This window comes from Lissotriton vulgaris, chromosome 11 (assembly GCF_964263255.1).
Source record: "Lissotriton vulgaris chromosome 11, aLisVul1.2, whole genome shotgun sequence".
Classification (NCBI taxonomy): domain Eukaryota; kingdom Metazoa; phylum Chordata; class Amphibia; order Caudata; family Salamandridae; genus Lissotriton; species Lissotriton vulgaris.
Window position 1 is genome coordinate 398,806,705 of NC_141699.1, and position 24,665 is coordinate 398,831,369.

The 24,665-nt window shown below is 50.2% G+C and overlaps 1 protein-coding gene across 4 annotated transcripts in view; it reads right to left on the minus strand.

Annotated features, from left to right (window-relative positions):
- Positions 1 to 24,665, minus strand: part of OGDH (oxoglutarate dehydrogenase) — a 514,759-nt gene that overhangs the window by 66,379 nt on the left and 423,715 nt on the right. For all 4 annotated transcript variants that reach the window (XM_086943425.1, XM_086943426.1, XM_086943424.1 and 1 more), the window contains 3 exons: positions 23,036 to 23,214; positions 22,627 to 22,698; positions 12,676 to 12,801 (listed from right to left, as the gene is read on the minus strand). In XM_086943425.1, the coding sequence (XP_086799551.1) occupies positions 12,676 to 12,801; positions 22,627 to 22,698; positions 23,036 to 23,214 (377 nt within the window). The remainder of the gene's footprint in view (positions 1 to 12,675; positions 12,802 to 22,626; positions 22,699 to 23,035; positions 23,215 to 24,665) is intronic.

Sequence of the window (24,665 nt, forward strand, 5' to 3'; positions counted from 1 at the left end):
TATGGGCCATCCAACTTCATGCTACTCCCCAGACTGTCAACAATATCTAGAGGTAGTGGAGGCCAGAGTTGTGGGCTCTTCGTCCTGAGAATATTTGAGATACCGGCCCAACCTTTAAGGTGGTGGCATGGCGGTTTCACGAGGCCCTCCCCATACGAGCCAGATGGATAACCCCTATACACAATGATCAAATATAACAATCAGGGATTCTGAATTATTGACCCCTCCTCGCCCATCTGACCAACCATATCACCATTACCAACTGTCACATGATTACTTATCCAAATTTAGAAATGTACTTTTGGCGGTTAGTGATGTGTTTATCTTAAACAATAGCTTTTTTTGTAGTCGTTATGACTTGTATACTGATACATTGCAGAACTGTATGCAACCTAAGTATAATGTACACTTTTTTTTATTATGAACTTTTAGTTTCGGAATACACAAAAAGAAGGACCACTGCCACAATTCCATAAGTAACTAAGCAAGTTGAACTGGCCATTTCCCCCACACCAGCCCATGTTTTCGAGGGCAGCTACGGGCTTCGGACACCACTCGTTCCTACTGAGCGCACTAGTCAACTCCCCTCCTCCACATCGACAGGTAGGGGGCTTGGAGACCTCCAATGCATTGCAATGTCCCTTTTTGCTACCAGGAGAGCTGTGCTTAAGAATGCCTTTTATACCCTTGTTCCTCCAGAGCCCTCCAACACCCCCTAGAGAATCACAGATATCACACTGGGACATTTCCTAGGGAAAAGGGGAGTAAAGTCAGTTTCGCACAATTGTTATTTTTCAGGTTTCCATACAAATCATCTCCACACAGAGAAAAACTGTCAATAGGTTACTATGGAGAGAAATGAAGTTAATGGTTACCAGGTGAGTAATCGGTCTTTGGAGTGAGCTTCTGGTACCAGGGTTCCCCCAGGGTCAAGGATGCACTCTCCTTACACCCTCAGCGGCATTAGGGCGGCCGGGTGCAGAGTGCTGAGGCCCAATGTTATCCAATGGTGGATAGGGGGCCTCTGGTTTGTGGCTGCTGGCTAGCAGACAACTTGGCTGTTGGAGAAAAAGCTCCTGGCTCAGGGCAAATATGGAAACAAAGTAGCATTGAAGGTTCACCCTCAGCGGCACTGGGTGATATTTCGATGTTGGGCGCCCTGTTTTCAATGGGGAACCTTTGGTTTGAAAAGGCACTGCAGGCTTGGGTACAAAGGTCTTCTGGGTGCGACCATCATGCGAGACTTAAGTTGGGGGTTGGTTAGGCATAGTCTGGGCACACAAGGCAGTGGGGCGTCAGGTGCAGGGGTGCCTTTTGGGGTCAGATCGTCTCACCAGCTCCTGGTCGTGGTTGGGGGACCCTCTGGATTTAAGCTGCAGGCGTCAGCTGGAGGCTTGAAGCAGGTCAGGGGTCACCGGATCTCGGGTCAGAATCGCCAGGGTGACCTCATTGTGGTGTTTGCCCACTCTAGTTCGGGTCATGGATGGCGGATGCAAAGTGGTGTGGTATTGGCGGTTTTCGGCCAGAGGTTGCAGGTAAACAAATCCGGTGTTTACAGGAGACAAAGTCTTTGGGGTTAAAGGAAGGCATGTTCTCTGGGGTTTTCGAGGTTGCTGGCTGCAGGACACACTGGGATTCGCAAGAGCACGTTCGAGGGGGAGACAGGCCGATTGGGCTGAGGCCAAGTCAGTGGGCGTCTTGCTCTTGTGAGCTTCTGCACTGCTGTTTGGTCCTTCTTCATGCAGTTTCATCTTGTCTGAGGAAGCAAGGTTCAGGGGTGCCCCTAAATACTACATTTAGGGGAGTTACAGGTAGGTAAAAGGTTGGGACCAATAGATTCCCTGCGTTGGGTACACCCCCATTATGCCACCCTCCAGTGGGAAAGGGCATATGCCTCACCCTGGTTGGCTGGGTCCCTCATCTGCAAGAAGGTGGGGACTAAGAGTTGTGCTTCACCTCGCCTCCCCCACCTGAGGAGTGGAGTTGGCAGAGGTAGGTGTAGTGCGGTTAGCACTCTCGCAGACGCACGTACGCATCCACGCATCCGCAGGCCAGGCGTGGCCTGCGGGGTCCAATAAAAGAAGGACGCGCGCTCGGGCACGTCACTTCCGAATGAGACGAGTGTGTGGTTTACTGGCTGATGCTCCGCGCTTCCACCCCTGCGCACGTGGCCATGCTGGTCGCGTAGGCCTACCCACACACCCTCACTACATTGGCGACGAAGGTGGGATACCAACCCTCGCTCCCTTCATCGGGTGGTACCATCGACACCAACCCGCGGTGCCTACCGCGAGGAGACCAACGTACCCTCATTCTGGCGGGTCCGCCCCAGTGACCTGAGACTGCCTGACTCACACCGAGGCAACACCACAGGTTTTGTTGACCCACTAACAGTCGAGCACAACCGCCATGGCGGACGAGGTAGCGGCACCAGTCATCAACATCCCGTTCCAGCATGCTGCTGCTGGAGTGCTGCCGCCGTTCAGCGAAGCGAGTGACCCATCCACAGCATCACCCCGGTGGAAGGTGTGGCTAGAGAGACTCGAAAATTACTTCGTGGTCACCAGAGAAACGGACGACGCGGTGAAACGATCGCTGCTCCTTCACTACGCGGGGGACGAGGTGTTCCGACTCTTCAAACACCTACCCAATTCGGCAGGAGTAACCACGTATGCTGCTGCGGTCACCGCACTGAACAACCACTTTGACCCACAACTGAACGTAGACTTCGAAGTCTTTAAACTGGGACAAGCCCGCCAACGAGAAGGTGAATCGATGGATCAATTCCACACTCGGGTCCGGGAACTGGCCAGTTCCACGGACGAAGACCAACCCAAGGCCATCAGGCGCCAACTAATACAAGGGTGTCGGGACAAAACGCTAAGGGGCCACATCCTAAGGAAGCCCGGGATCTCGCTCGAAGACATCCTTGTCTTGGCCAGAGCCCATGAACTGTCAGATGCCAGGGCCACGGCCATGGAACAAGCGCTGCATAAAGTTCCCGCCAAACCGGAAACGACCAAGAGTGAGCGGGCTGATGCAGTACGGGAACGACCACGTGGCCCAGGAAGAAAAGGAGCCCGGCGAGATGCACCACAGGGCCGGTGCGGATATTGTGGACACGAACCCCATGCGGCCAGAGACTGTCCTGCCCAAGGCCAAGTCTGCGGGAACTGCGGAATCCCAAATCATTTCGCGCGGTTTGCCGCCGGAGGAACAAACCTCCAAACTCACAGAAATCATGGACAACCGCCAAAGCGGTCCGCCAACTATCTATAGCAGAATCACCCCCGGGGAGGACAGACAAATTCCTACCAACGTCGCAGGTTGAATCAGACTCCGAGGACGAGGAGGAGGCGTATGTGGTCTCTTTCGCCAGGGAACTGAAAATCAGACGAAGGCCGCAGCCAACATGTGTGATCCACGTGGGTGAGAGTGAAGTGAAGGCCGTCATTGATACAGGGGCCACCGTCAATGTCATGGGCCTACAAGAATTCAACAAGCTGCGCCCTCGCCCGGAAGTCTTAAACTCCAAGACCAAGATTTTTGCGTATGGCGCCGACACCCCACTTCCCCTAAAAGGGAAAATAATCACACCAATACGGGCTGCCGACGTGGAAGTAACCGCAACGATCCACATCATTGATCGAGAGGCCGACACCCTAATAAGCAGCCACACGGCGGAGGACCTAAAGCTCATTGCTTTCGCCAACCACATACGGAACCACCAGGTAGAAGAAGTTCTGGAACGTTTCCCCGAGCTGTTCAAAGGCCTTGGGTGCATCAAATGTGCACCGATCAAGTTGCACATCGACAAGACCGTCACCCCCACCGCTCTCCGCCATCGGAGAATCCCATTCCACCTGCGGCCATTGGTGGAGAAAGAACTGGTGAAACTCGAGAAATTGGGGGTCATCGAAAAGGTAACCGGGCCCACCCCGTGGGTGTCGCCCATGGTCATCGTCGAAAAACCCAAGCAGCCGGGCGAGGTCCGGCTATGCATAGATATGAGACTACCGAACGCGGCAATCAAGCGGGAAAGACACCTGACCCCGACGATGGATGACATCATAGCCGACGTGAATGGCTCGAAGTGGTTTTCCAAAATCGACCTTAATGCAGGATATTTGGATATTTGGATATTTGGAGTGTTATTTATAAAGCGCAAGCGGTCGCTCCGGAAGGAGCATCATGGCGCTGAAGATCCTGATTCCAGTCACAGAGTGGAGAGGGGGATGCTAAATGGCAGCTTTGGACCAGTCGTCGGGGAGCGTGAAGATCCAGGTTTTGAGCTGCTTCCGGAATGGTTTCTCAGCTGTTTGAAACCTGAGATGTCTTGGCATACTATTCCAGGCTTTAATGGCTAAGTTGCTCAGGGTTTTGCCGCCTTTGGATTTCAGGTTGAATTTAGACACGGTCATGAGATTGTCTTGTGCAGATCTAAGGGAGCGGCACGGAGTATAATGGGGGAAGCGTTTAGTTAGGTAGGAAGGACCGGTTTTGTTGAAGGCTCGGAAAGCTACGATGAGAATTTTAAAGAGGATTCTCTTGTGTAGGGGGAGCCAGTGCAGGGACTTAAGGGCTGCAGAGATGGAAGATTTTCGTGGAAGTTTCAGGACAAGCCGGGCGGCAGTGTGCAAGACACTTTGTAATTTGGCGAGGGTAGATTTTTTGGTCCCTGCCATGAGTCCGTTGCAGTAGTCAACACGGGACAGAATGAGGGCTACCGCTACCGTTTTTCTCGATTCGAGCGGGAGGAAGTCGAAGAATTTCCTTAATGACTTGATTATGCCGAAGCATTTACCTGCCGTATTCGAAGCGTGGAGGTCGAAGGATAGCTCGGAGTCGAAGAGGACACCGAGGTTCCTGGCTGATGAGACGGTTTGGGGGGGGGGGCAGCAGAGTTGTCCGGCCACCACAGGGCAGGGCAGAAGGATGCATTTTTTCCGATGGGAAGAATCTCGGTTTTGTTCGAGTTACAGCGCAAGTGATTGGAGTCCATCCATTGGAAGACTGCTGTAAGGCAGTGTTTCAGGTTGAGCTCAGCCGTGTTGGTATTTTCATCAAGGGGGATGATCAGCTGAGTATCGTCGGCATAAGAAGTGACCGTTATGCCGAACGATTCTATGAGGGTAAGGAGAGGGATAAGATAGATATTGAAGAGGAGGGGACTCAAGATGGAACCCTGGGGGACGCCGCAGAACACCTTTTTCTCCTTGGAGTGATAAGGGCCAAGTGAGACGGTTTGGAACCTGTCACTGAGGAAAGAACTGATCCAAGATAGGGCAGAGTTGGTAATACCGATGTCTGAGAGTCTCTTGATCAGGATGGAATGGGAAATAGTGTCGAAAGCTGCCGTGAGGTCGAGAAGGATCAGGATAGCCTTCTTCCTTTGATCTTGAAGGATTTTGATTGTTTCGGTCAGCTCGATCAGGGCCGTCTCAGTGGAGTGTTTCGGCCGAAAACCGGATTGTTGGGGGTGAAGTAAATTATTTGAGTCCAGATAGGTCTTGAGCTCTCTGTGGACCAGCTGTCCTGTTATTTTACCTAGTGCAGGTAGGAGGGTGATCGGGCGAAGGTTAGTCAGGTCAGAGGGGGGTTTATTCGACTTTTTCAAGAGCGGCTTGACCACCCCTTGTTTCCAAGAGCATGGGACTGAACCGGATGATAGAGATTGGTTGATTATGGTGTTAATGGAGGGGTTGATTTCGTCGATGATGAGGTGGAGGATCCTAGGTGGACATGGATCAGAGGGGGAGCCAGATTTGCAGGCAAGAATTGCGTCTCTGGTCTGGGACAGGGTGACCGGAGTAAAGCTTTTGAGACTTTTTATAGGCTGGTGGACAAGGACCGGGTCCCGTTGTGAAGAAGCTGGGGGAGGGGGAGGGAAGTTTTTGTGAATGAGGGTGATTTTGTCATCAAAATAATCCGAGATTTTGTCACAGAATTCTTGGGATGGGGGGATTTCCGGTTGAAGAGCTTTGGGTTTGGTAAAGGATTTAACTATGGAAAAAAGGGTTTTTTGCTTTTGGCTAGCATCATTAATAGCGTTAACGTAGTAGATTTTTTTTGCTGCTTTGATGGATGCAAGGTAGGTTTTCCTCTGTAGGATATAATTCCTGCGATCACTGTTTTCGTAGGTACTACGCCATCTCCTCTCAGCTTTTCTGCAAAGGAGATGGGCGGCGGTAAGGTCCGGCGTGTACCAAGGGGCCTTGAATTTAGCTGTTTTCAAGGCCTTGTCCCGTTTGTGGTCACAGCGAGTCGAAAGTTCATGAGTGAGCCAGTTGTTGAGAATTATAGCGTCTCTATCTATATCGCCTGAGGGAGAAGGGGCATTTGATGGGGAAAGGGGGTGAAGAGTGAGGTTTTTCTGGACAGTATTCCAGTTGATGGGACGGGCGGGCTGGCGTAAACGTTTATTGCAAGTAGGGATGTCTCCGCTAGAAATGTGAAAGGGGATTAAACAGTGGTCAGTCCAGATTTGAGGTATAGGGGATAGGGAGGAGAGGGACGGGAGGTTAGAACAGATGCCGTCCAAGGTGTGACCAAGGGAGTGTGTGGGAAGCTTGACGCTTTGTTGTAGGTTAAAGACGTCCAACGATTGTAGAAAATTTCTGGAGTGCGGGTCTGCTGTGGATTCAAGATGTATATTAAAGTCTCCTAAGAGAGTGAAGTGTGGATAGCGAAGGAGGAAACTACCAAGAGCGTCGTCTAGCGAGTCTAGGAATTTCGTAGCGTTGCCAGGTGGACGATAGATGAGGCCACCGGTGAAGGAGAGCGTTTTGCTAAGGCTTATGCAGAATCCTAAGCCTTCTGCGTCGGTGAGAGGGTCGAGGCAGAAGGTGTGACAGCTAAAGGTGTTCCTGACGATAACTGCGACACCACCTCCTCTACCCTTCTGTCTATCTTGTCTATGGAAGGAAAAGCCCGGGGGGAGGGCGGTGGCGATGTCGGGGTTACTATCTTCGGTGAGCCAGGTCTCGGTGATCATTAGGCAGTCCAGATCGTGGTCAATGATGAGATCATGGATGTCTTGGCTGTGTTTACACATTGACCTGGCATTTATTAGGGCACCTGTAAAAAAAGGTCGCAGGATATTGGGGGGGGTTGACCGTTCTGCCTCTAGGTTGAGGGTCCAGTGGCAATTGGGGCAACTGGGGGAGACAAGTACCGTAGATATATCAAATTTACAAGGGCAGTCGAGCTTACCTCGGAGTTGGTGGAGGTCGCTAGAGGCGTACCTTAGGATTGATGGAATTTGGGCGCTGAAGAGTGTCGTTTCATAACCACATTCAGCACCCACCTGGGCCTCCGGAGGTACAAGCGACTCAACTTCGGAATATCCTCGGCCGCCGAGGTGTTTCAAAACACCATCAGGGAGCTGCTCTCAGGACTGCCAGGAGTCATCAATGTGAGCGACGACATCCTCATACACTCAGCCACGGCCTCCGAACATTACAAACACTTGCGGGATGTGTTGAAGAGACTCAGCACACATGGAGCGACACTCCACAAGGAGAAATGCCAATTCTTCCAGCCCTCGATCGAGTTCTTTGGCTACGTGTTCAACCAGGAGGGAGTCCAGATTGACCCACGAAAGTCAAAGTCCATCAAGGATGCCCCAGCACCCCAGTCGCCCACAGAAGTGAGGAGCTTCCTCGGAATGGCCACCTACTGCGGCCGTTTCATCCCAGGACTGGCCACACGCAGTGAGCCTCTCCGAGCGTTGACGAAGGCAGATGCCGCATGGACCTGGGGCCCCAGAGAACAAGAAGCATTCCGAAGCATAAAAGAAGCGCTTCTAGAGAACGCCACCCTCTCATACTTCGACCCGACCAAGCGGACTGAGGTAATCGTGGATGCCAGCCCCGTGGGGCTTGGGGCAGTCTTGACACAAGAACATGAACCAGGAAAATGGACCGCCCTAGCATTCGCAAGCAAAGCCCTAACACCCACCGAGGCCCGATATGCCCAGATTGAGCGCGAAGCGCTAGCTATCAAGTGGGCCTGTGGACAATTCCACCTTTACCTACACGGACAAGCATTCGTCATGGTCACAGATCATCAACCGTTGGTGCCACTCTTCAAAGGCACTGCCCCCCATCCACCGCCACGAATCGAGAGATGGGTGATACAGCTCCAGACCTACGACATGGAGGTCATCTACAGGCCCGGGGCCAAAAATCCAGCCGACTACTTGTCACGGCACCCGCTGCCGCGAGAACTGGCAACCACTGACGAGGAGTGTGATGGCTATGTTCAGTGGGTGGCTCTCACATCATGCCCCCAGTGTATGACTCTAGATGAAATCAAAGAGGCAGCCACAGAAGACCTCCCCTACATGCGGTCACTCCAGGCGGTGGAAGAGGGGTCCTGGAACGGATTATCTCAGGCCTCCCCCGAGCTGGTCGGCGGCAGACAAGGAAACCCTCACCAAGTATTGGCAGATCCGCCATGAACTCAGTGCCACAGAGGAGGGCACACTACTTAGGGGGACGCGCCTCGTGATACCAAGGCAACTCAGACATCGGGCCACCCAACTGGCACATGGAGGCCACCAAGGGGTCACCAAGATGAAGGCGCGCATGCGCGAGAAGGTGTGGTTCCCCGCACTAGAAAGCACCGTGGACGAATATGTCAAGAACTGCATGCCCTGCCAGTTAACCAGCGATCCGGAACGACCAGTCCCCGTCATCACGGAGGATGCCTGCACCACTCCATGGGAAAAGGTCAGTGTGGATTTTGGAAGTTTCCCCGGTGAGGGACACACTCTAGTGGTCATAGACTCTTATTCCAAATATCCCCTTGTAGAGAAAGTGCCATCCACGGCTTTTGCCCATGTGGGGCCAGCACTTGAGAAGATGTTCTCCCTATTCGGCCTGCCCGGTGAACTTAAAAGCGACAATGGCCCTCCCTTCCAGGGGGCGGAGTTTGCCACCTTCATGGCGACGCGAGGCATCACCCACCGGCGCATCACTCCCCAGTGGCCACAAGCCAACGGGGAGGTGGAGCGGTTTATGCGTACACTTAACAAAATGTTCAGGATCGCAGTGGTCGAAGAGGCCGACCCCGAGCAGAGACTGCACGAATTCCTGAGGGAGTACCGTGGAACGCCCCACTGCACCACGCTGAGAAGCCCGTGGTCGCTGATGTTTCAAGGCCAACGTAGGGACCTCCTCCCTGTACCGCCGGGGCAAAGGCGGGAAGATAAGGAACCGGATGAGATGCAGGAACTTGCACAAAGACGCCGACGCAGGAACAACATGCGGGCGAGCAGCCGCCGCAGGGCTACCCCAAGGCAGCTACATCGAGGGGACAGGGTCATCATCAAGAATCGACGACCCGGGGGGAAGTTTCGGACTTTCTATGAACCAGGACCGTGGACGGTCACTAACACGAAGGGCACCATGGTGACCGCCAACAAGGAGGGAGAAGAAGTATCAAGGAACTCATCATGGTTCAAGGTAATCACTCCAGCCGGCAGTGCAAGTGCTGAAACACAGGAGGACACCCCCGAAACGCCCGGAGCGACAGCACCAGAAGTGGTGAGTGGCTCTGCAGCAGACGGCGGGGGCCTCACACCAGAACCTGAAGCGCCAATACCCTCCACCCCCGTCCGGAGCCAGGCCCACCACAGGGATCGAGGCTCAGGCCGCACGCCTCGTTACAGTCTGAGGCCCAACCCCCGCCCCAACCAGAAACTCAATGACTATGTCTGCCACCTGAGCTCCTGAACTCTGCAGCCGAGGGGCACGCAAGTACCTGTCATCATTGTATGTTTTCATTTCATGAACAGTTTATTGAACATTTTGAAATTGTTGAAAGTTGGATAGAGATGTAGTGCGGTTAGCACTCTAGCAGACGCACGTACGCATCCACGCATCCGCAGGCCAGGCGTGGCCTGCGGGGTCCAATAAAAGAAGGACGCGCGCTCGGGCACGTCACTTCCGAATGAGACGAGTGTGTGGTTTACTGGCTGATGCTCCGCGCTTCCACCTCTGCGCACGTGGCCATGCTGGTCGCGTAGGCCTACCCACACACCCTCACTACAGTAGGCACACCTCTCTTCCTCACTTGTTTTTCCAGCAGGTTCTCCCGTCCAACGTGGGGGTCAGAACCAGTGGGGAACAGTTGTTGAAAGCAGCAAGTGGCCTGGGGAAGCTCACCAAGGCGGCAAGCCTTTGAAGCTTCTCCTTAGTGGACCCTGCCCATCCTGGGGGAGGAGACTTAGCACCTCGTCTCAGGATGTGCATTGTTTTAGGCCCCCGAGAGCAGCATGCTCTCGACCTAGGGATCCAGAAACATGTCTGGTGGTGGCAGCGGAAGGCAGCCACTCAGCCAGGACACTAGTGTTAAATAGTTTTTCAGGGGCATCTCTAAGATGCCCTCGTGTGCATTTTTCATTAAATCCCACACTGGCATCAGTGTGGGTTTAAAGGAAGGCAGCCACTCAGCCAGGACACTAGTGTTAAATAGTTTTTCAGGGGCATCTCTAAGATGCCCTCGTGTGCATTTTTCATTAAATCCCACATTGGCATCAGTGTGGGTTTAATGTGCTGAGAAGTTTGATGCCAAACTACTCAGTTTTCAGTGCAGCCATAATTGTACTGTGGAATTTGTAATGAGAAACTCCCAGCACAATATACTCTTAATGGCAGCACTGCGCTTACAATGTCTAAGAATTGTAGGGGTACAGGGCTCATGCACCTGTACCCTCACCACTGGTATAGTACACCCAGCTAGCGGGGTGACTGATCTATTCAAGGGCAGTGGGTTGTAGGCATGGTACACAGGGATGTGTGTCATGTTGACTTCACTTTGTTCTGCACCAAAAAACGCAGCCTGCAAAGGCAGAGAGTAAGTGTAAAGGTACAGGGCCTCTAAGGGTGGCACAATAAGTGCTGCAGCCCTTAGAGGCCTTCCCTGGTCACAGTGCCCTGGGTACCTGTGGTACCATTTACCAGGGACTGCCCTGTGGCCAGAGAGTGCCAATTGGGTGTGGTCTTCAATGCAGTTTTAGGAAAGAACATAGGCCCTGGGTACCTGACTGGCAGGGCACACTCAGAAAAAGTGCATCAGCAGTTCAGCAAAAAATAGGGCAGCCATGCAGAAAGAGGGCACTTCCTCACAAAATGAGAAAAAGATTAGCAAGAAAAGCATTTTTTTTCAAAGAAATTGCATCTTTAAAGTGTTTGCTTTCTTTGCCATCTTAAGATTTTACAAGTGATAGTCCATTTAATCTATTTTTTGTGGATTGAACATACTTGCAGTTTGTGGTGGAAACTTGTTTGAAAACAGTGGGTGAATCCGAAAAGCTATACATTTCTGAAAACTGAACAACATTTTAAATAACTAAGGGGTCATTTATGTAAGACGCTCCTGGTTTGCAAAAAGAAAAATCATAGATTAAAATAAATTGAAACGAGCACTGGCACAGCCAAAGGGCGGGCCCTTGGGACCTTTTGACTTTGCCAGTGCGTCTACTGTGTATTGTCAAAACAAGCAACACTAGTGGGGTACTGTTTTTTATGGGGAGAAGTATGGCAACGCTGGGGGTAGAAAGTTTGTGGATACCCACAGATTCTGGATCTTACGTTTTGAGTTTTGCAGTGCATATATAGTAAGAAATGATAGCAGGAACCATGAAAACCATACCAACTTGGATTTCCCAGAGCCCTTAGGTTTCAGAAATGCCCAGGGGTCATAGGATTCTCTCGTCGCAGGCTTACCCAGAGACCAAATAGTGCAGCTATTCATCATTGAAAGGGATAGGAAATTGGGATGTACTCCTCAATGCTGGTCCATATGTCAAAATTACACCAAAATGAATAACAAAATCCTTTCACTTACAAACAAGAAGTTCTAGATTCTAGGGGAGTGGCTGGGTGGACATTAGAAAGACACCACCCATTTCTATTTGTTTATATACCCAACATCTTGTGAACTTTGGTAAATTCCCAAAAAGGCCATCTATGTGATCATGCTCGAGCAGAGGCCAGAAAGATTGTTGGGGCTTTAGGATTGGGGTGCGACATAATGTCAGAATCATCCAGTCCCTACACATTCTTTTTTTTATTATTATATCCCTGGCATCCAACGGGCTTTGGGTTAACTCCCCAAACTGCCCATCAGGGGTTTCCAAAAGACAGATGTGCCTTTCTTGCATGGGGTATAACCCAATGTGTGGGCAGGCTGCCCCAACTACTTCCTGCTCTACTTTTGAGGTGTGGGCATGGATCAATGCCTGGTAAGGCCATACCCCAGACCCCTTTCCTTGTGGCCAAAGGTTCCCTGGTGGGGTGCCTAGTGGGCTTGCAGCTTTCCCTTGGGGAAGCTTTTACCCACAAGCTCAGACACTGATTTTCAAAAAGAGCAAATCTTTCTAATGCAAACATGAGTATTTTCTCAAGCAATGTGGTGGATGACCTGTTAATATCCACAGCACTACTGTGGTAATGTAGTGAATGGCAACGGCTGTCCACTAAATTCTAAAGGTAGAAGCAGTAATTTGTTCTACTATGGATGACAGCAACAGATCTGCTTAGCATTTCTGGGTACAGTACTAAAGACATTAATACATATTGCAATGTGTTAATCTTACACTACTAACCACCTATCCAAGTAAAAAGTGGCACTCTCTGTATGGACAATGAGTAGACAATAATAACATACTGGCTTGCGGAAAGGGAGCAGTATCTGCCTACGCAGGACATGGCAGAAGTTGGCAGGGCTGGAGCAGTTCACCACAATCCAGTTACAGTCATACAGCTGACGCACTGCAAAGTCTTCTGTGATTTTCTACAAGAAAGAGAAAGCACTTAAGACGGGCGATAAAAAAAGATTTCGTAGCACACTGCATCAGTGTCTCATGACAAATGCAAGAAATCTGAATTAAATACTTTAAATTTACTGCATTAAGACAAGTCATGTCTATCAAGCACATACACTAAAAACGATTTAAAAAAAGATTATAAAAGCAAACAGGTAGTTAATAAAATATCCACTGATTTCAAAGGCATTGAAAAGATATGGCAAGGGGTGTGAAGAACTAGAAAAACAAGTTACTTACCTTCAGTAAACCCTTATCTGGTAGAGACCATCTAACTGAAGATGCCTACCTTATAATAATCCGCAGGTGTCAGACTGGATTCAGGATTGTGTCATGAGCAGCAGCCCTGTGCGCCGGATGGGAGGCGTAGTGCACACACAAAGTGATGTGCGGTGTGGCTATATAGGTACCACCCCAGGGTACTAACCTCAGTTTCTTTTTGCGACTTTCCAAGCCAGGAGCGCAGACCAACAAAGAAAACTGACCACTGTTGTGTGAAACTAGGGTTGCTAAATGGAAACAGCCCTGTACCTAAAACTCTCTTTGCAGAAAGGGAGGTTGAGTGGGTCGGTAAGGAATCTGCAGCTAGAGAGAGTCCCTACCAGATAAGGCGTTAATGAAAGTAAGTAACTTATTTATCTGATGTAGACTTCTAGCTGAAGATTCTTTACCTTAGAATAAATACCCAAGCAATACCCTCCAAGAAGGAAGGTATGCAACCCCAATTTAGATTAGAAAGTCCTGCAGGACAGAAAGCACAAAGAGCCTATCCTGACAGAGCGGACAGTTCAGGCAGTAGTGCTTGGTGAATGATTGTAGCGAAACACACGTTCCAGCCTGACAGTTGTCCAGGACAAGTACTGTGTGTGCTAACGCAGTGGTTGCAGCCTTTCTCTGGTGGAATGAGCACCCAAGCCCTCAGGGGGCATGACACCCAGTCAGGCTTCCGCGCCAATATGAGCACGGAGACGGCAATACTGGAGGTCACTGATGCCATCAGAGAGGTGTTGGATGTGGGAGGTAAGGCCATGCTGGTTATGCTGGACTTGTGGCTGCCTTTGACACCGTTCCCCACACCGGTCTGTTGTTCAGACTAAAGGAGATCAGGCTGAGGGGAGCGGTGTTCAATTGGTTTAAGTACTTCCTTGCTGGCCGCCGACAAACGGTCTGGGCCCCTCCGTTCTCCGCCGAGATGACGCCATTGGAGGTCGGGTTGCCCCAGGGCTCTGTTTTGAGCCCTACCTTGTTTAATATCTATATGGCACCCGTGGCGGCTCTGGCTGAGTCCTATGGTGCCCAGATCGTGTCCTATGCTGATGACACCCAGCTTCTCTTTACTTGCCAGAAGGGTGCTGACTTCGATGGCGGGCAGATCAAAGGCTGTTTAGGGGCGGTCTTCAAGTGGTTTGAGCAACACAGCCTTAAATGCAATTCCGACAAATCGGAGCTGCTATTCTTTGGCTGTCCATCTGACCCCAGTTGGCAGTCTTGGTGGCCACCGGACATGTTCCCTCACATGGCTGTCTCCCCCAAGGCCAGGAATCTGGGAGTGCAGATGGATGATGGACTGACGCTGAAACCTCAGATCTTGGGCCTTGTCGGCAAGTGTTTTGGCATCATAAAAATGCTTAGAAAATTCCTTCCAATGCTGTCCCTCTGCCACCGGAAAGTGACTGTTTAGGCTCTGATAGGCGCCCACCTAGATTATTCCAATGTGCTCTACCTGGGCCTGCCGGAGTTTCTCATCTCTCGACTGCAGGTTGTGCAAAATGCTGCTGCCAGAGCCATTTTCGGTCTTCATCGCAGAACAAGCGCGACTGCATTGCTAAAAAAACTTCATTGGCTCCCCATTAAAAAACGTGTGGCCTTTAAGGCTCTCACGCTAGCTTTCAAGGTGCTCAATGGCACAGGAGCTAAATATATCAGAAACCGACAGGCTTTCTATCTGCCTTCGAGAACACTACGGTCAGCTTCTTTGACCTTGGCAATTGTTCCTCCTGCCAGACGGGCCCGGCTGGGCGGGCGTTCTTTCCGCCATCTAGCCCCCAAACTCTGGAACTCCTTGCCTGTTTTCCTGAGAATAAATACCAGCCTCTTGAATTTCAGGAAGGAGCTAAAGTCGTGATCTTTGTTCAATAATTTCCGCCTTGTCTGTCCGCTCCTGGTCATCTGTTCCCAAATCTGCTAAAGCGCCGGGACACTCCTTTGGAGTAGCTGAGCGCTATATAAGACCAACTTAACATAACATAACATTCTTGGCCAGAAAGAAGGTACGTTTCAGCACCGCCTTTCCTTTCTTGGACTTGATAGTTCACCATGAGCGGTTGTGTCCTGTAAAGGCAGAATGACAACGCTCTTTTTGGTTCCAGGCAGTGGAGTCTCTCCTCAGCCTTAGAGGGATGAGGTGGAGCGTAAAGGGTAGACAAAGTGATGGACTGGCCTATGTGAAACGGGGTGACTACCTTCGGCATGAAGGATGTTAGAGTCCGAAGGACCAGTTTATCTTGGTAAAAAAAGATGTATGGCGGCTGAGACGACAGCGCCTGCTGTTCACTGACCTTCCAGGCAGATTGCCAACAGAAAGGCCGTCTTGATGATGAGGAGCCTAAGATACCAGTTATGAAGCAGCACAAAGGGAATGCACATAAGGAAAGTGAGGACATAACGGAGATCTCATTGAGGCATAACATAGGGAGCTGGAGGAAATGTGTTGGTAACCTTTAAGGAACCTATTTAAAATAGGGGACTTAAAAAGGAGTGTAGATATGGCAGCAGCCAAAAGGCAGAGACAGCAAATAACCCTTCAACGTGCCAAAAGTAGAGCCCTGCTAGGTCAGGGTAAGTATAAACAAAATAATTTGGGAAAGGAGTGCAATTAAAGGATCCACTTGTTTGTCTGTACACTATACCACTAACTTTCTCCCAACGACTGGCATATACTGTCTTGGTGGAGGGACGCTAAGCTGCCAAAATTACACTACATATTTTGGGTGGAAGGTAAAAAGCTGCTAACCGTTCCCACTCAATCTCCACGCATGAAGGTGGAGCACTGATGGGTTCAGGTGGGGAAGCCTCCCCTGCTGCTGTGACAGGAGATCCTCCTGGAGGGGCAGCCTGAGCCGAAGACTGATTGCTCAACAGCTCAGGATACCAGACTCTAAGAGCCCAGTCATGAGCCACAGGATTACTCGATTCCAGTCGTTCCTAATCTTCTTGAGAACTCTGCGCAGGCTTGGTATTGGCAGAAAGGCGCACAGGAGGCTGCACTCAAGATGAAGAGTCTGAGCTAGAGCCGCATTCGAAACTCCAGCACGCAGAAATTACACTGCGTGATCTCTGCGGTGGAGTACAGATCTAACCAAGGAAATCCCCACTGCTGAAAGAGACCCTTCGCCACCTCCGGCTGGAGACGCCACTCGTAATCCAGCAGATATCTTCAGTTGACTTTGTCCGCTCTGGTACTCAGAGCAAAGAGTCCGCCAAGTGTTGAACCACCAGGTAATTTACTGATGTTCCAGTCACATCCAGAGGGGAAGGGCCTCTTGACAGAGCGTCCACAATCAGACCCTGCCCTGTTAGTTGCAGTATCACATGGCTGTGGGTGTAGCCCATGAACACCTGAACCTTCCCTTGATGGGAAGGTAATACAGCTTTCAATGTCAACCAGATCGCATGGAGCTCCAAGAGGTTGATGTGCAGTCGGGATTCTGCCAGAGACAAGAGTCATCTGATCTCCACCTCTCCCTGATGGCAACCCCAGCCCAGGAGTGATGCATCTGTGAGTACCATTAGTTCTGGCTGGGGAAGGGAGAGGAGTCTGCCGCTGACCCAAACATATCAATCAGCCTCCCCTTACGATCTTTTGCAGGGCCTCCCAAAATCTGGATGGAGAGATTCCAATGATGCTGAGCCCATTATAAATTTAGGTTCCACTGCAGATTCCGCATGTGCCAATGGGCATGTGTCACAAGCAGGATGCAGTAGGACACAAGGCCCAGCAGCCTTCAAGTCAGTCTCCCCAAAATCCAGGATAAAGGCTGAAACCTCAGTATCATAGCCTGAATGTCCTGGACTAGCTGTTCCGGAGGATAAGCCTGAAAATGCACAGTGCCTAGAACAGCTACAGTGAAAAGGAGCATCTGAGAAAGGATCAGGTGTGACTTCAGCCCATTGACAGTGAACTCAAGCAATTGCAGGAGGTCTGCCGTAGTCTGGAGAAGACTGCCTGGGTGAGCAAGCCTTCAACAATCAGTCATCGAGACAGGGTAAGACTGGCACCCCTGACCTCCGCAGATGAACTGTAACCACCATCATCACCTTGGTGAACACCCTGAGGGGGCGCAGTTCAAGCAAAAGGGGAGCACGGAAAACTAAAAGTTCTCATGGCCTGCTATGAAATTCAGGTAACATCTGTGGGCAGGGAGGAAGGGGATGTGGAAGCATGCGTGCTGCAAGTACAACGCTACCATCCAGTTTCCCAGGTCTAGGGCAGTCAGGATTTGAGCATAGGTGAGGGTTGGGATAGGATAAAGACTTCTGTCTGTTTTGGGCACCAGAAAGTAGCGAGAAAAACAATCATGACCCACTTCTGAAGCTGAACTTCTCTCTCTTGCTCCCTTGACGAAGAGAGCTGCCACTTCCTGTTGTAGTAAAGAGACATGGTCCTCCATCAGTCTATCGCAAGTGGGTGGTGAGGTAATCACAAAGTGGCTAACCCCTTCGGACAATCTGGAAAACCCAGCGGTCAGATGTTATTCAAAATCCATTGGCGCAGGTGATGGGTTAGCCTGCCACCCACTGAATGCTTATGATGGTTGGTGGGCAAACTAAAGAGGTTTGGAAGCTGCTGGTTTGGAGTGGACTGGCCAGAACTCTGGCAACCTGACCCAGGTCTGTGGGTACCGTGTCACCAGCTACACAAGGGCTGAGAAGCCTGCAGGCCGTGGTAGCTTGGTGGCTACAGACATGGCTGGAGGCTCCTTCCGTGGCCACGAAACGAAAGGCAGACTGGGGTTGATGAGGGGCCATGGTAAGCACTTGGCTGAAGCCTTGATTTTTATTTATTTTTGTGTTTTATAGAGCGCAAACTTTACCCGTTAGGGTATCAGAGCACTTTACAGGAATCATGGGATTGTACAAAAAGACTTAGAATCGCAAGAGTAAAAAATCAATTAGAAGGTGGCGGGGTGCAGAATACATAAGAGATAGGACACGTATTTACAGATTACAATTACTCAAGAGAAGACCAAAGGTTTTGGTGAGCCCTGGGTCCCTGTCACTCAGGTACCCAGGGCCTGTGTTCCTTCCTCAAAAACTGTACTAAAGCCTAAACCCAATTGGCATCTCTGTCTACATGTCAGCCCCTAGTAAATGGTACCCTAGGTACCCAGGGCATTGTGACCAGAGAAGACCCCTAAGGGCTGCAGCACTAATTGTGCCACCCTTAGGGGCCCTGCACCCTGACACACACAGTGCCTTTGCAGGCTGAGTGTCCTGGTGCAGAACTAAACAAAGAGTCGAAATGGCACACATTCCTGTGTGCCATGCCCACAAACCCACTGCCCTGGCATACATCACTCCTCTAGCTGGGTGCCCTATGCCAGTGGTGTGGGCACAGGTGCATGAGCCCTGTGCCCCTACAGTACCCAGGGCCATTCCTGGGCACTGTAAGTGCAGTGATGCCATTAAGAGTATATGGTGCTGGGAGGTTGTCATTACGAACTCCACATCACAATAATGGCTACACTGAAGACTGACAAGTTTGATATTAAACTTCTCAGCACATTAAACCCACACTGATGCCAGTGTGGATTTAATGTAAAATGCACTATAGAGGGCACCTTAGCGATGCCTCCTGAAACCTAACCTACATTCCATGTCTTGTCTGAGAGGCTGGCTAGGTTGCCACACAGCAGACAGGTTACTGGACCCATGGGTGGAGAGCCTCCCGCACTCCTGGGCCTGCAACAATGCACATCCTGGGTGAGGTGCTAGGTCTCCTCACCCAGGATGGGCAGGGGGAAGCTTCAAAGGCATGCCACCTCTGTGAGCTTCTTCAGACCATTTGCTGAACTCAGCAACTGGCCCCCACTGGTTCTGACCCCCATTGTGGCGGGAAACCCTATGTCAGGAAGGGGGGTGTGCCAGCCTGTGCCAACCAAATCTCTCAGGTGGGAGAGGCGAGGTGAAGCACGACCCCAGGCTCCGGCTATCTTGAAGATGGGGAGCTCTACCCAATCACAGCTAGGCTCCTGCCCCCCTCCCACAGGAGAGGAGCAGGATAGGGGGGACACACACCCCAGGACATGGACCCTTGCCCTACCTGTAACGCCCCTAAATTTAATATTTAGGGGGACCCTGAACCTTCCTTCCTTCCTTAGATCCAGATTCCGAAACAAGAAAGAAGAACAAAAAACAAGAAGACGACCTGCCGTGCAGCTGCTAAAAAGAGGAAGACACCAACTGATTTGGCCCCAGCCCTACCGGCCTGTCGAGCCTCGAGTCTGCTCCTCCTAAACCCCGGCATCTCCAGTGGTCAGCAACCTCAAAAACCAGGGAGGAACTGACTGCCTTGTGACTCGGACTACCCGGGTCTCCCACGAGAAGTGGTGCTCCTCAAAGCAAGTAACAAGCCCGGTCATCAGCCCGGAACCGCGAACCCGAACCCTGCACACTCTGCAACCGCCAAGCCTGGTCTGTGCTGGAGTGAACCAAGACCCTAAGGACGTCCCCCCCGGCGATTCTGACTTGGAATCCAGTGTACAAGGACCCTCCTCGACAACCCTGACCACGCCTGCAGCCTCAGGACAAAGGACCCCTCCGACCGCGACCAGCAGGGGGTAAGATTTGCCGACCTCAACAGACACCCCTGCACCCGGCACCCCACGGCACCCTGTGCCCAACTCCTGGGTGCCTACCTATCCTCCAAGATCCCAACTTAGCCGTCGAAGTGTTGGTCGCTCCAGAAGGTCCTCCGTCCTCAAGCCTGCAGCCTTTGTACCCTTTTCAAGATCGTCATTGAATAACACTGAGCACCCGACGGCTCAAAAGCACCCTGCACCCAGCTGCCCGAGTGCCCCTGGCAGTGCAACCTGTACCCAATCCTACTTCCCCATTTGCCCTGAGCAAGTGACCAGGAGCCCAGCTCCCACAGCCGCGTGGCCTGCTAGCCAGCAGCCACCAACCGAAGGCCCCCTGCCTCTCATTGGATAACATTGGGCCTAACTACCTCTGTACCCGGCTGCCCCTGTGCCGCTGAGGGTGTACCAACTGTACCTACCTGACCCTGGGGGACCCCTAAGACTATGCCCACACCTTAACGTCACCAGTGTAGTACTCACCTGAAAACCGATGACTCACTTTCCTGCCATAGGATAACATGGGCTGCCTGCTGTTGGGGTGACTAGAGACCATGAACTGTCATGGTGTGCAAATGTAGCCACCGCCAAAAAAGGAGGAGTCCATGATGATGGCCACTTGCATACTAGGGTCTGCAAAGAACCTGCCTTACAGCAAATTGTTGTTGTTCCAACACTGCAGGGAGCAATGAGTGCTGACAGTTACCAACTCTACACCTTGTAGATGACAATCAGCTTGTGGTCATTGTGTTGAGAGCCACTCCTGCAAATGTGGCATCAGTGTGGGTTTGATGTGCTGAGAAGTTTGATATCAAACTTCCCAGTTAAGCAATTATGGTGCTGTGGAGTTCGAAATGACAGACTCCCATACCATATACTCTTTATGGGATTACTGCACTTACAATATCTAAGGATTGACTGTAGGAGTACAGGGCTCATGCACCTGTACCCTCACCACTAGTATAGTGCACCCAGCTAGAGGGGTGGCTTACCTATGCCAGGGCAAAGGATTGTAGGCATGGCACACAGGGATGTGTGCCAAGTCGACTCTTCACTTTGTTCAGCACCAAAACACAGCCTGCAATGGCAGTGTGTGTATAAAGGTACAGGGCCTCTAAAGGTGGCACAATAAGTGCTGCAGGCCTTAGAAGCCTCACCTGGTCACAGTGCTCTTGGTACCCACTGTAGCATTTACAAAGGTCTTAATGTGGCCATCGAGTTGCCAATTGGGTTTTGAAATAATATAGATTAGTGAAAGAACATAGGCCCTGGGTACCTGGTTGGCAGGTAACCAGGGCACACTCAGTCAAAGAGCATCATCATTAGGCAAAAAGTGGAGGGAAACCAGGCACAAAGGGGAACTTTCCTACACTGTGCTTTCTCTTTCTCTCTCTCTCTCTCTCTCACACACAAAGCAGCAGAGGAGACCAGTGCAGGTCTAGTCATTGGTGGTCAGCTAGTCTCCCAGTTACAGCGAACTCCGTAGTTCATTGAAGGTAAATTATTTGTCTTTGAGGGACCAGGATCCACTTTGACCTCTGCTACAGGTCTCATGGACATAAAACACCATAGGAAGGGCAGGGCTCCGTCAGCCAACAGGCAATTTAGCATCCAGCAGCGCTCCAGCATTTCTGGGCAGCTGGACTCTTGAGAAGTGCAGGGTTCCTTAGCTTTTGGTGGTCCTAAAGTAAATAAGAGACTTACCATCTGCCACTTCTTCAGTTCTGGCACACATGGAGCTCTATTCAAAGAGTAGCCACGGTCCTCTTTGCGGGACCCTCAGGTGCAACAGGTGCAGTCCAGTCTTTGGTGCAGTCTCTCGTTTCTGGATCCAGGGAGCAGCAAGGCAGTCCAGCAGTGCTGTGTGGCTGTTGAGCCACTTTGTCATCTTCTTGCACGTGGGAGGGAGTACTCATTAGAAAATGATGCAACAGTTCCCATGTTGCAACCCTTTCCACATAACATCGCTTCCTGGGGGGTTGGCCACTGAATAATCTCAAGAAAACCTTCTCTACCCAAATTTAAGATGGCTTAAGCTTTCTTCCCCTGTGAGGAGCCCTGGGTACACCCTTGGGGTGTACCCAGCATAATGAGCTACGCTGCCAGGAAAACTAGTTCTGCAATGAGTTTTTCCCTTCTGAAGGAGATGCCGGACTGTCTGCTACGCAAAGGAACTTTTCGGCAAACGTGTGATTGGCGTTTGCTTCAGTGAGGTGGTAGCCACTTTGAAGAGGGGCCAAATGTGGCCACGGCCAGATAGTTATTCTGCGGGAGCAGATCCCACCTCCTCCCACCAGCAATTCTCTGCGTTCCCTGGTCCTGAGAGCACTTTTACTAGCAGGGGAGCAGCTTGCTGTTTTGGGTGACAACTGCAGCAGATAGTCATGCAAGGCTACCAAAGGTTTGGGCAACAAAGTAGAGACTTGATAAAGTCACCTTCCTATTAAAAGTTACCTTAAATCCAATCACCGCAATGAGTTTGCATTCACCTAACGATTAATTTGACACCCTGGAGTAATCTCTTTGGGGGTCCCAAATGGAAGTTAGCACATAGCGAAGTGGCTAGTGGAACGTTATGTTATCCGAGGGGACCACTTGCCTTGCTACAGCGAAAAGGGCAATTTCATGTTTTAACTGTCAGGACATGATAAATACCAAAGGAAATATTACTAGTTACTTGATCTTTGCTGCTGAACCATGCCTATTCAGAATAAAGGATGCATCTTACCAGAAACAGTTTTAGATAGCCCTATTACCTTAACCATCTGCGACATGCAGTACAAGTCCACCGCATCAAATGTTGCTCAACAATCTACATACAGTTAGACAAGTAGGGTTGTTGGAGGAGGAAACACTCAATAAATACACACGAAAACACCTTAAAATAAGTACAAAGTATTAGAAACATTGATGTGTAGGGAGTGGAGCAACACTTACAGGAAATACATCTGGATCATCGTTGCACATCTGCAGGAACCTCTCAGGTCTTGCAGAGGAGTGTTCAGGCCCCTAATAAAAAGATTAACACATCAGTTAGCTCACAAGTGCAACAGAAAGTTAAGAACCCAGACAATTTATAAAAAGCAGGTCAGTGCCTACCGTCAACCTCCATACAATCAAGTTAATAGACTCCTGTGCAGTCCCTCCAGTAGATTATAGGAATGTCTCACCTCTTACTAATAAGACATTAAATTATACCTCTTATCCATAGCTTGGTCCTCCTTTTGTGTGTGCGCGCGCAAACACACACACTACACTAACTCATTTAAACATGCTTTTGTTTTAACAGTCAGACTGATAACATGTTCAGGCACTGAACAACGTGGTACGCACAATCCAACCTTACCATTCCCTCCATGCCATGAGGGAGCAGGAGTACGATGCCATTCTGTCGCACCCACTTGGCCTGCCCAGGACAGATAAACTGATCGATGATGCACTGAGCAGTGTTATGAAAGTCACCAAACTGGGCCTCCCAGAGAACCAAGGCATTTGGACTCGCCATAGCGAAACCCAGCTCAAAACCTGCACAATAAAGGGAGGCTAGGATTAGGAAAGTAGAGTAGATAGTGCACACAGGTTTGTTCTCTAAATCACTTATTTTCCATTTTAAATATATTGCCAATTGCTAAACCACTTTTAATAAAAGCCAATCAATAGAAATAGAAAAATAAGCCTATTAATAACAATATATCATCTAACTGCAAGAAAGATGCTGGAAAATGCATGGTTAAACTGAAATGAAAATAGGTTACTAACCTGTAACTGCAGTTCTCCAATACTGGCATCTTTCATAGATTCACATGCTTGAATTATTCCTTGTTGAAGTGGGAGTCCCACTGTACCATAGTAAAGCAGTATGTTTCACTATCACAGGCTATAATGGCAATGAAGAGTCAGTCTAATACCCTACCTACGCCCTACAGGACCACATTTTAACAATAAGCAAGCAGGCAGTAGCACCCTCTAGAACACTTGCAACAGATGGCAAGTCCCTCAGATTATCAAGCACAAGTGGGAATAAAAAATAATCCCAAGCTATGAGGGGAGGAGGGTGGGTCACATGGAAATCTATGAAATATACCAATACTGGAGAACTGTAGTTACAGTGAAGTAAATAATTTTCTTCTCCAGGTTTGGATCTTTCATAGTTTCACATGCTTGAAAAAGAATGTTCTATGTACTTGATATCACGCACAATTCATACCCGTAGGAATATCTAAGTGCTGCGCTGTAATTGACCAGACAAGAGACACTCTGGAACAACCATGTTTGGAGCAGGAACAAATATGCAGAGGGAGGGTATTCCAATGAAACGGCGCTAGATAGAGAAAAGCCTTGCCCCCCAAATTTAACAGTACATATGGGGGGTGGGTGGGGGGGGGGGGGGGGGGGAGGGGAGTTGCGGGGCATCTGTAACAAAGCATTATTAAAAGATCTTAGCTGTCTAGTGAACCTATGAATCCTAATTTTTTGCTGCAAGTACACGGGCCGTGCCTAATACAAGGCCTTGTGGGTTAGGCAACACAGTTTTAAAATGTCACGTTACCTTATTGGCAACCGGTGCAGAGTATAGGAGCTGAAGGTGACAAGGGATGGCATATTCCATATTAATCTGGCAGTGGTATTTTGCAGCACTTGCAGTTTGGCCAATAATGAAGTATTAGAGGCAGCCAACAATGCATTGCCATAATCCAGGTGACTTATAATCAGCGCCTGGACTAACTACTTCCTGGAGGTGGAAGGAAGCCAAAGGAAAACAATTTTTAGCAATTTCATAGTGGCAAAGCACATGCCACATGTTGCGTTGACTTGCTCTCTCACAGATAGCTCCCAGTCGATTTTTACTTCTAAGGTCTTCACTACCTGCTTAGAAAGGAGAGTAGGACCGAGATCGGAGAGCCATCAACCTGGTGACCACAATTCCTGTGCTTTTCTAAACAGTACGATCTGGGATTTGTCAATATTTAACTAGA